The following is a 12085-nucleotide window of genomic DNA, read 5'->3' on the forward strand; positions in this document are numbered from 1 at the left end:
CTGTCTATAAAAATAGAGACATTACTGGATCAATCACATTTGAGCTGCAGGTGAGCTCTGTCTTGGGGATGTTCTTTTTTCTATACACGCTCCTGCTTTTTCTTCACCTTCTATCTGCAGAGGCAGAAAACACTTTTTGTCGAATGATGGGAGACCCTACATATCCAGTGTTTTCTAAGGATGGAGAATTTAATATTGGAGCAATTTTTCCAATCCACAGCAAAGAAACATTACCTTCATTTAAATTCATACAGAAACCTCAGCCTCTATCATGCTCTAGGTTTGCTACATTAAGAACTATGCTATAAACTGAAACACTTTACAGTAAGGATGTATTTGTTAACGTCAGTAACAACAATAACAATAGTTCTACAGCATTTATTCATCTTAAGTCATGTTAATTTCAAAATTTACTAAAACATTTAAAATGTTGCATCTGTTAACATTAATTAACGCACCATGAACTAACATGAACAACTTCATTGGCATTAACTAACATTAACAAAGATTAATAAATGCTTAAATCTATATTGCTCTTAGTTCATGTTAGTTAACGCATGTACTAATGTAAACAAATACAACCTTATTGTAAAGTGTTACCCTAAAAAACACTAATGTAATTAATGCTCATGTTTTTAGTCTTCTGTTTGAATGTTTTTACAGTGTGAATCTAAGAGATTTTCGGCTGGCTCAAATCATGATATTTGCAATTGAGGAGATTAACAAAAATCTATATTTACTTCCAAATGTTTCTATTGGCTACAAAATCTATGATACTTGTGGTTCAAGACTGTCTTCTGTGAGGGCAATTATGGGATTGATGAACGTCCAAGACATTGCAGCAAAAGATAAATGTTTTGGACAGTCTCCTATACATGCTATTATAGGAGAAACAGAGTCTGCCACAACAATTATTCTGTCTAGAACCACAGGACCTTTTAAAATTCCAGTGGTAAGAGGCAATTAGAGTAAAAGTTAATTAAAATGGCTAAAGACTGACAACTGACTTTTAATTGACTGTTTACTTTTTCAGATAAGTCACTCAGCATCGTGTGAGTGCCTCAGTAATAGGAACGATTTCCCCTCTTTCTTCAGGACTATTGCTAGTGATTATCACCGGAGCAGAGCACTTGCACTCTTGGTCAAGCACTTAGGCTGGACTTGGGTTGGAGCTGTGAACAGTGACACTGATTATGGCAACTATGGAATGGCCACATTTTTGAATACAGCACAGGAGGAGGGGATTTGTGTAGAGTATTCTGTGAAATTTTACAGAACAGAGTCAGAAAAACTCCAAAAAGTGGTAAACACAATGAAAGATGGCACAGCAAAAGTCATTGTTATATTTGTTTCATTGCTTGAAATGGAATTACTAATTGAGCAACTAAGTATCCAAAACATTACAGGCATCCAAATGATTGGAGTGTTTGGATGGATAACTGTAAATAATAACTTCAATCCAAACCCTTTTATTGTGATGAGAGGGTCACTAACTTTTGCAGTGCGAAAAATCAATGTTCAAGAATTTGGAGATTATGCTACAAAATCATTCTGGGAAACCGCTTTTCCATGCTCACCTAGAGATCAATCTGAATTAAATTGCAGCAAATTTCAGGATCTACTTGAGCTGAAAACTTACAATGAAGATATGTCTGAATATAGATATTTAAGTAATGTCTACAATGCAGTATATGCTGTGGCTCATGCACTACACAGTCTGCTGAAGTGCACAGGACAAGACGGTTGTGAAAAATCCCTGACAATACAACCACAACAGGTAAACGTGAAAAATAAAGAGAATATTGGATAAAGTCATCCCTGTTTTAGTTTGACTTTATGTTCAACTGCTTCAATAATCATGTTTCAAATATTTTCATTAGGTGGTTGAAGCTCTGAAAAGGGTCAATTTCAGCGTAAAATTTGGAGATCAGGTGTGGTTTGACAGCAATGGTGGTGTAGTGGCCCAGTATGAAGTTGTGAATTGGCAGCAGGTCTCAGATGGATCATTTCAGTTTAAACCAGTGGGTTACTATGATGCTTCATTGTCCCCAGACCAGCGCTTTGTACTTAACACTGAAAACATAATCTGGGCTGGAGGACAGTTGAAGGTAAATAACCTGTTTATCTAGGGCTTGTTTAAACTTGGGAAACATAATATAAAGACAAAAAACACTTTTGCATTGAATGTAAAGGAAAGGACATTATTATATTTGTTGAAAAAAATTCTAAAACTCTTTTAATCATTTAGAAAACAGGGATATACAGGGAATTTGTCTGTAACAAGCAAAAATACTTCATGATATTTGGCATTATATTATATTGATATTTTTATTATTTTATATTTATTATTTTAAAAATCTAAAAATAAATCAGGCAATATTGACTTCTAAATCTATTTTTCTAATAGTTTTTTTTATATTTAATCTGCAGAAGTAATGTAGTATTGTTAAAATATCTAGGAAATAGTTATTTTTATATATATATATATATATATATATATATATATATATATATATATATATATATATATATATATATATATATATATATATATTGATTGTACAAATTTTCTGTATGTTTTTAATTAGAAGCCAAGGTCTGTGTGCAGTGAGAGTTGTCATCCAGGCACTAGGAAGGCTACACAAAAAGGAAGACCTGTCTGCTGTTATGATTGTATTCCATGTGCAGATGGAGAAATCAGTAATGAGACAGGTAAACTTCTGCTCATCTCACAGATATAAAAAAACTGGTTAGTTGCTCGCTTTTTGTTTCCTTTCAAGGGCACTATACACTGAGCTATGAAATGACACATTGGGAACACGGTAGCAGAGTGCACTCATGTGAAATCTTTGGGTGTGTCTTCCTTGCTCTCGAGATCATGAATAATTATATAATTTACACAGGTAAAGTCACTACACGTTCCGGTGCACTGAAAGGATTTTGAGATTGAGATAGCCCTTAAAATGGCTGACCGGTGCGGCTTCTTTGGTCATGGGGTTGGCAAATGGAGTTAGTTGAGGGACTTGAGATGGCTGTTCTTAACCCTCTGTCTTCGTTGAGCCCCATGTTGGCTTCTATAGCCACGACCAGTTGCCCGTGCATTATTGTTTGACAAGTCAGACAATGATCACGTGTCTCACAGTTAAAAGTCTCCATCTTCCGAGGCTTCAGTCGAAAGGATGCGCAAATTAGGAGGTCGTGCTGGTGTATGCTTGCACACAATGGGTTTTTGCAAGTGTATAAGGCCAATCATCTTGGTGAATATGTTAAGAGCGAGGTGGTAGACCCTAGCTGTTGTCAGAGACAGATCTTTTTCTCAAGGCTGTCAAAGAGATGGCTATTTGCCACTCTATGGCAGCTATGATAGCCATGGAGAAGAACCTATGGCCTTATCTTTCTGGTATTAAAGATATGGATATAATGATTTTTTTAGAATCCCCCTATTTCGTCTGCGGGCATATTTCACTGATCTGTAAATACGAAAGCAAATAAGCAGCCTTCAAAAAACTCACACTTGCAACCATTCACTAGGCTCCTCGTATGGTATAGGTAGCAGAAAAACAGCTCAGGGGTCAAAGCAACAACCACAGGCCACAAAAGCAGATAAGACATATCTAAGGGCTGTCATTATTGCTTGCAAGAAAACAGCCAATAAGCCCTGATGTTCACACTGGGTTCTGGAGGACGCCCCTGTTCAGGGAAAAAGAAAACATCTGCTCTCCCAAATAGCCTTCAGGGAATCAATACGCTAATCCTGCTAACTATGACACATCAGAATGCCCCAGTTTATCAGTCTCTACCTGAAAACATTGTAGAACTAGTAAATCAGTGTTAAAATACTGTAGTAAAATAGTTTGACTGTCTCCTGCTGTCCAGTTGCTTCAGGACATCAAACTCACACACAGTGGTGGCTCGTGACTCCTCATCCGAGGGGTGCTAATTCAAAATAAGTGATCGGAGTATCATGTGTGTGGTTCCCTTTTCCAAAATATGTGTCCTGCGTGTCAAGAGATCCTGTGTGCATCACGTGTTTTATCAAAATAAGTGCCTGCTGCACACACGTCAAAACTGTTTATGATATAAGACAGTGGTTCTTGGCGTTGTTCCTGGAGGCCCACTGCCCTGCATGTTTTGTATGTCTCCCTTATTTAACACACCTGATTCAAATCATCAGCTCATTAGAAGGGATCTCCATGAACTAAACTGAGTATGTCGGATAGAGGAGACATGCAGGATGTGCAGTGGGCCTCCGGGAATAGCGTTGAGAACCACTGATTTAAGAGATGCTCATGTTCACAAAATACACACAAGACACTTCCTTAACAGTAAACTCTGATTACGCATGAGATTATGCGAGTATCTGGCCAACGTGAGTGTCTCTTTTATAATAAACCCTGTAGATGCGTCTGCAGGAGGCACTTATTTTGGCAGAACATGTGATGCACACATGATCTCTCAAAAAGCAGAACACATATTTTGAAAAAAAAACACACATGATGGGCTACATACATGTTGTGACAAACTTCGCATTGAGAACCCTCAAAAAAAGAAGTCACCAGCCGCCACTCATCACAAACCTCACACCCAAAGTCAAGAGGCATGTGAAAGATTGATTCCCTTAGTGAAGTTTTTCCACGAGTGAAAAAAACTGGCCAAACGTCACACAATGGTTGTTACATACTATAAAAAGAGGATTAGGTGTTAGAAAAAGAGGCTTTATCTCTGGTGAAGAAAAGGGCCATAAAGTATGTTGCCCCCTAGAGAGTCAGGCCAGGTTATACAGTCGATTATCCATAGTTCCCAAGAAGGTTGGAGTTTGGAGGTCCTATTTAGATCTCAGAGATCTTACCATTCTTTGGGGAGATGCAGGTTCAGTATTGGCCATTCCTATTATTGTGGCCAGTACCAGATCCAAGAACTGGTTTGCGGCAGCATCCAACATGATTCTTTTTGATCTGCTGCATATAAGACCATTACAGTGGTGGCTTAAAACCAAGTGGTTTTCCCCAAAAGGGAAACCCGTTTTAAATGATCAGGGTTATGCGCTGCTGCCTTCTTTCCCTATTAATATGGAAAAATGTCAGGATCTAGAAAAAGGGCCTGACACTATGGGTGCAATGTCATAGGGTAATAATTTCAACAGCCACACCCCTCACATGCTGGGGAGTAGTTGTGGAAGGCCGTTCAGCCATGGGACTGTGGAGAGTTCAACATTGGAACATAAATTGTCTAAAGATGTTAGCTGTACTGAAAACATTGAGGAACTTCCACATAGTTCTCAAAAGACAGTTGTGTTCTGGTAATAACAGACAATATGACAGTGGTCTTGTATATCATCACTAGCATCTCTTTTCCATAACTACATGTGCCTGTAGCACTTGCTTCATGTTTCAAAACAGTTTATGCTTCCATTGTATACCTTCCGGTTCTGCCATCACTTCATCACTCAGCACCTTTATAAGGACTTGGAATAGTTGCACAAAGATTTCAGAAAAGTGCACGCTGCTGGTGTGTTCCCAATGTGTAATTTCATAATGCAGCATCTTGTTCCCTTTGTCAGGGAATCATTGTTAGACATGAAGCCAAAATGTTCTCTTTCTACTGTTTAGATTGATATTTCTTATCAATGAAGGTCGCAAATGGAATAATTTTATTTTTGTCTCTAACTCTATAGTAATCACAATCTTTTCTTCCAGATTCAAATAACTGCCAGCAGTGTCCAGGGGAATACTGGTCTAATACTGAGAACACTGAATGTGTGTTAAAGGTTGTAGAGTTTCTGTCATTCACAGAAGTTATGGGTATAGTGTTAGTCTTTTTCGCTCTGTTTGGAGTAGGAATAACTGTACTGGTGGCCATCCTGTTTTACAGTAAGAAGGACACTCCCATAGTAAAAGCCAACAACTCAGAGCTGAGCTTCCTGTTGCTTTTTTCATTGATTCTGTGTTTTCTCTGTTCACTTACTTTCATTGGTCGCCCCACTGAGTGGTCCTGTATGTTGCGTCACACAGTGTTTGGGATCACTTTTGTCCTCTGTATCTCTTGTGTTCTGGGAAAAACAATAGTGGTGTTAATGGCATTTAAGGCCACACTTCCAGGAAGTAATGTCATGAAATGGTTTGGGCCTGCACAACAGAGATTCAGTGTTCTTGCCTTTACACTTATACAAGTTCTTATCTGTGTGCTTTGGCTAACAATATCTCCTCCTCTCCCTTATAAAAATCTGAAATATTATAAGGAGAAGATCATCCTTGAATGCAGTCTGGGTTCTATTATAGGCTTCTCTGCTGTGTTGGGTTATATTGGTCTTCTGGCTCTCTTGTGCTTCATTTTAGCTTTTCTGGCTCGGACGCTGCCTGATAACTTCAATGAAGCTAAATTCATAACATTCAGTATGCTCATATTCTGTGCTGTATGGATCACATTTATCCCATCTTATGTCAGCTCTCCTGGAAAATTTACTGTGGCTGTGGAGATATTTGCTATTTTATCATCAAGCTATGGTTTACTATTCTGCATATTTGCACCAAAATGTTATATCATCCTGTTTAAGCCTGAACAAAATACAAAACAACATTTGATGGGAAAATCATAAACAATACTGAAAAAAGTATCATGGTAACATTGTTGTGCAGTAAATCTAGAACAGTGCTTACCACCCCTCTTCCTGGAGATCTACCCTACTGCATACTTTAGATCCAATGCTGCATCAGCACACCTGCCTTTAATTTTTAAGGTAGCCATGAAAAGCTTGATTAGCAGGTTCAGGAGTGTTTGATTGGGGTTGGAGGTGAACTCTGCAGGAAAGTAGATATCCAGAAAAAGGGTTCGTGACCACTGATCTAGAACAAGAATAAAATATTGAAAATGCAACTGTGTAAGTCATATCAATAAATAGTGGCACCACCAAAAGCTTTCATAAATTCAGACAACAGTTTTTTTTATTATGTGCATGTGTGAATTAATTTTTGCATGATGTTCTCAGCTTAAATAAATGGAATAAATTTAAATAAAACCAGATCTATTTCGACCTCACTCAGACCGTCACCACGGTCTTACCTTGAATGATGCAATCCTTCAACCTATCCTCGAGACATTATATCAACAAAGTCATGTGACCTCGGGAGGCGTGGCCGCCGTCTATAAAAAAACCCCCGGTGGCCACGCCTCTTCCTCTTTGCTTTACTCGCCTCATCCGAGACAGGTAAGTGGTGTATTTTGAGACACAAAACTATTTTGGGACTCCGCTTTTGTTAATCCGTCACTTTTTTGTGCAGGTGCCTTGTGTCCCTGAGGATTGTGTGTGGTGTTCCCATTGACAGAGAGTTGTTTTTTCTCTACAGGAGTAAAAACCCTTTACTATTACTATTTTGAGTTCATTCCCGTTTGCTTGCTGTCCGCAGTAAGTGGGGTTTGTTAACTCCCCCCCAGCGTGCGTTCGCGCACCTTATAAGGGGGAGGTGTGTTTTTTGTTAATATAAAATATAAAGTAAAAATGATTTTAAAAAAAAATAATGTTTGGCCTTTTCTGTTTGTAGAACATTGGCAAATTGTGTTTTTTCACTCATTGAAGCTGCCTAGCAGTTAGACTAATTAATTAATTAATTAATTATTAAATTAATTAGGTAATTGGGCGCATACTGTGTGTATTGCTTTTGTCTTTTGTTACCCTTTTTCCAGCTATACGTAGCTGTTGGGCCCTGACTATTGTGGTTTTTTGTTCGCAAAAAAAAAAAGAAATATAGTAATGTCGTCACACTTGTGCCGTTTTTGTCGAGTGACACTGGATGTCCGTGATGGCCACCGTGAATGCCCCTCTTGCTTAGGCATGGCTCATTTATTAGAGGACATTGAGAACCCCTGTACTGCTGCACTAGAGCTGTCTGCTGAGGAGCGTGCCCTGAGAGCCCAAAGGGCGGAGAAGTCTGTTCAGGCTTCAGCGGTACAGCTTTCACTGGGTGACACAGGACGTGTTTCTAAAAAACACTCCAAGAAACTTAAACGTGAGCACTCCCCTGAACACAGAAAGGGGCAAGGCTCAGATTCACAACCGGACCCTCAGTCCCAGATCTTAGCTGCCATACGTGGTTTGTCTGATCGTTTGGGAAAGATTGAGGCTCAACATTCTGTGGCGAGGCCCACTTCAGAGGCGGGACCCTCAAGGGTTTCCTCCCCTGACAGGATGACCTCCGATCAACAGGGAGATGAGGATCACCCTGACGCCCTCTCTATTTATGCCCCAGCCTCCCCTTTTGGAAGTGGTGGGCAGGCTGAAGAGGCCGCTGAGTCTGACCATTTTTTAGATGGACTGTCTGCTTTGTCCGACCCAGGTGACAATGAGCCCTCAATCATGGATATTATCTCCAAGGTGTTGAGTGCGGCAAAGATTGTGGGTCTTGATGTTCCGACTGTGCCCCCGGCTCCGGTGGAGGGAGTGTGGGCAGGTATCTCCCAGTCCCAGCAATCGGTTTCGGTCCCTGTGGCTGGGGATTATTTGCAGATGCTAAGAAAGGCATGGAGCGCCCCTAGTGGGGCCCCTCAGTTCAATGCAGGCTGCCGGAGATTGGCTAAAATACCATATGCTCCCGACACTGGTATGGGGGATATGCCTCCGGTTGAATGGGAAATGGCAGCCTTGACGTCTCTAGGCCCGGAGCGTGTGACGGCTACTCCACGTTGTCCGGTTAAAGAGTGCGATAAGACTGACAGTCTGGTGTGTCGCACCTACAATGCCGCCACAAGGGCGGCTCGCTCTGGTAATGCGCTTGCCATTTTGTTGGCGGCCCTTAGGAAGACTGCCAATCCTAATGACAAGGAAACTATGAGTCTCATAGACTCCGCCCTTGTTACCCATTCTCAGCTAACCAGAGATATTGGGTCTACTATGGCGTCAGCTGTGATGTCACGACGGCAGGTTTGGTTAGCGCAAACGTCTCTACCGGAAAATATCCGGAAAGAGCTTGTGCAAATGCCGGTTGTCCCAGGACAGGTTTTTCATCCTGACTCTCAAGGATTGTTGGATAAGGCTGAGCAGTCTCGGCGAACTAGAGATTGCGTTCAACGCACTTTCGGCAGGGCTGCTGTTGCCAGGTATATGCCCAGGGGCTCCCGGCCTCCGCACCAACCCAATTGGGGGCATGGCAGGCAGCAGACTGTGGCGTTCTCACCCCCCGATGGTGGTTATGGACAACCACCCCAACGCAGGCAAGGTTTTCGGCCCTACCCTCCGGCCAGAGGTACTCCTCAGAGAAAGCGCCCCCCCAGAGGCTCAGGGCCTCATGGGGGTCACCCCTAGGGGTATGGGGGTAGCCGCCGAAACTCGTCCCCAGCTATGCCTGGACAGCTGGGTGAGAAAGATTTCAGACCCGTGGGTACTGGCTACGGTATCAAACGGTTACGACTACAGTTTCGGCGCCGTCCCCCTCCTTTCTCGCGGGTCCGCATGACTCTCGTCAGGGATCCGGTCCAGGCTCAGTTTTTAAAACAGGAAATTTTAACCCTTCTACAGAAGGATGCAATCATGAAAGTCGATCCCAGCGAACAGCTCGCTGGCTTTTATTCCACGTATTTCCTCGTTCCAAAAAAAGATGGTGGGTTGCGCCCCATCTTAGACCTAAGGCGGTTGAACACCTTCATGAAGGTTTTGCCTTTCAAGATGCTGACCACAAATCAGGTATTGGAATCTCTAGAGAGAGGAGAGTGGTTCACCTCCATCGATCTAAGAGATGCATACTTTCACGTGCCCATCTTCCCAGCCCACTGGCCTTTTCTTCGGTTTGCCTTCCAGGGACAAGCATACCAGTTCAAGGTAGGTCCTGCCATTTGGCCTGTCCCTCTCCCTGAGAGTGTTTACCCGGGTGGTAGGAGCTGCCTTGTCTCCACTCCTACTGTCAGGGATGAAAATCCTTCCCTACTTGGACGATTGGCTGGTTTGCGCCCCATCTCTCAGCCAAGTCTCAGAGGACACGAGGTCACTTCTCTCACACATCCAGTCCCTGGGCTTCACAGTGAATGTGAAGAAAAGCAACCTCGAGCCAAGGCAGCAGGCAGTCTTTTTGGGTCTCTGTCTGAATTCTGTCACAATGTCAGCGTCTCTCACTATGCAGAGGGTGCAATCGATTCTGACCCTCTTGGACCAATTTCAGCTGGGCAGGCGGGTGAAACTGGTTCAGTTTCAGCGGCTGCTGGGCATGATTTCGGCTGCTGTGGCTGTCGTTCCCTTAGGCCTTCTCGGGGCTCGGCCACTGCAGAGATGGCTGAATGCCCTCAAACTCCACCCGAAGGTGGACAGGCACGTAAAGATTCGTGTGTCACGCACATGCCTCCAAGCTCTGTGTCCGTGGCAGGACCAAGCACTTTTGGTCCAAGGAGTCCCTCTGGGGCTCATTCCTTCACGCCGAACGGTGGTGACAACAGATGCCTCCCTGACCGGTTGGGGAGGAGTCTGGGAAGGCAGGATGGTGCGAGGTGTGGGAACCACCTTGGACGGAAGCACACATCAATGTTTTGGAGTTGAGGGCGGTTCACCTTTCTCTGAAGGCTCTCCTCCCTTTTATTCGGGACAACAATGTCCTAGTGAGAACAGACAGTTCCTGCACTGTGTATCACATAAATCACCAGGGAGGCACCAGGTCTCTACAGTGCCTCCAGGTCGCACAGGAACTCCTGTTTTGGGCCATTCAACACCTGGCTTCGCTCAGGGCGATTTACATTCCGGGAGTTCTGAACCAGGCAGCGGACCTTCTGTCCAGGTCTGGCCCTCCACCAGGAGAGTGGAGACTCCATCCGGAGGTAGTGGCCCTCCTTGGACTCCCTTTGGTAGGGCACGGACCGACCTGTTTGCATCAACAGCGACTACCCACTGCAAGATGTGGTTCTCCATGCTGGGTCAAGGAGGTCCCCTGGGCCTGGATGCATCTCGAGAGTGGCCGGAAGGATTATTGTATGCTTTTCCTCCGTTCCCTCTGCTTCCCAAGGTTCTCCACAGGGTTGCCATCGGCCATTACAAGGTGCTACTGATAGCTCCTCGATGGCCAAGAAGGCATTGGTTCCCTGCACTCCTTCGCTTGGTGTATGGGGAGCCTTGGGCCCTGCCAGTCAGAGCGGACCTGTTTTCTCAGGCGGAGGGGCAAATATGGCACCCGAAGCCAGCCATCTTGCAGCTCTGGGCTTGGCCCCTTCTCAGCCCCTCTCTCAGGGGCTAGATAAGGGGGTTTTGCACACCATCGATAACGCCAGGGCTCCCTCCACTCGTTCTAACTATGCCCAGAAGTGGAGGGTGTTCTCAAGATGGTGTCGCAGTAGGCAGGAGGATCCAGCAACTTGCTCTGTCCAACATGTTCTTCGTTTTCTTCAGTCGCTTCTGGACTCAGGGAGGGCGTCTAGCACCATTAAGGTGTATTCTTCGGCAATACCCCTTTTCCATAAAACTGTAGAGGGTGTTACTTTAGGGAGACATCCCTTGGTGTCCCAGTTCATTAAAGGCGTGTGTAGACTACGCCCATACAGGTCCCCTAGATCTCCTACATGGGAGCTTCCCTTGGTGCTGAAGGCCTTGACTCAAGCTCCTTATGAACCCCTAGAACAGGCTACACTTAGGTTTCTGTCTCACAAAACAGCCTTTCTCTTGGCTATATGTTCTGCTAAGAGGGTTGGCGAACTGCATGCTCTATCCGTTAGTGAGGACTGTTTAAGATGGAAGGCCGAAAACACTGGTGTGTCTCTCTGGCCGAACCCCTCTTTTCTGCCTAAGGTGGTCAACCCTCAGACTCTTAACCAGGTGATTGAGATAAGCTCCTATCAGCTTGACCCGGCTCTTCCACTGGGGGATGCAAGCTTGCTTACTTTATGTCCGGTGAGGGTGCTGCGGGCTTATCTTGCCCGCACTCAGGCTCTGAGACGCTCTCACACCCAACTTTTTGTTTGTTTTGGTGACAGGAAGTTGGGGCTCCCTATGTCTAAACAGACCTTGTCCCACTGGATTGTGGACACCGTCTCTGCAGCCTATTCTGGACAAGATCTCCCAGTTCCAGCTAATCTGGTGGCCCACTCGACCAGGGGCGTGGCCGCTTCCTGGGCTGCTCTT

General features: G+C 43.9%; 1 protein-coding gene across 1 annotated transcript; it reads left to right on the plus strand.

The window, feature by feature from the left end:
• The first annotated feature begins 31 nt into the window (after positions 1-31).
• On the plus strand, positions 32-6595 carry LOC129419774 (extracellular calcium-sensing receptor-like). The gene is made up of 6 exons (XM_055174959.2): positions 32-280; positions 664-952; positions 1034-1777; positions 1881-2108; positions 2589-2712; positions 5697-6595. Exons 1-6 carry the CDS (start codon positions 69-71, stop codon positions 6593-6595), a joined length of 2496 nt encoding a protein of 831 aa, XP_055030934.2. The 5' UTR covers positions 32-68.
• The last annotated feature ends 5490 nt before the right edge of the window (positions 6596-12085 follow it).

Source organism: Misgurnus anguillicaudatus, chromosome 15, assembly GCF_027580225.2.
Source record: "Misgurnus anguillicaudatus chromosome 15, ASM2758022v2, whole genome shotgun sequence".
Classification (NCBI taxonomy): domain Eukaryota; kingdom Metazoa; phylum Chordata; class Actinopteri; order Cypriniformes; family Cobitidae; genus Misgurnus; species Misgurnus anguillicaudatus.

Coding starts and splice junctions, on each gene's coding strand:
- LOC129419774 (XM_055174959.2), top strand. CDS start 69: ATGTTCTTTTTTCTATACACGCTCCTGCTTTTTCTTCACCTTCTATCT. Junction 1,778..1,880: donor TGACAATACAACCACAACAG/GTAAACGTGAAA, acceptor TATTTTCATTAG/GTGGTTGAAGCTCTGAAAAG. Junction 2,109..2,588: donor GGGCTGGAGGACAGTTGAAG/GTAAATAACCTG, acceptor GTTTTTAATTAG/AAGCCAAGGTCTGTGTGCAG.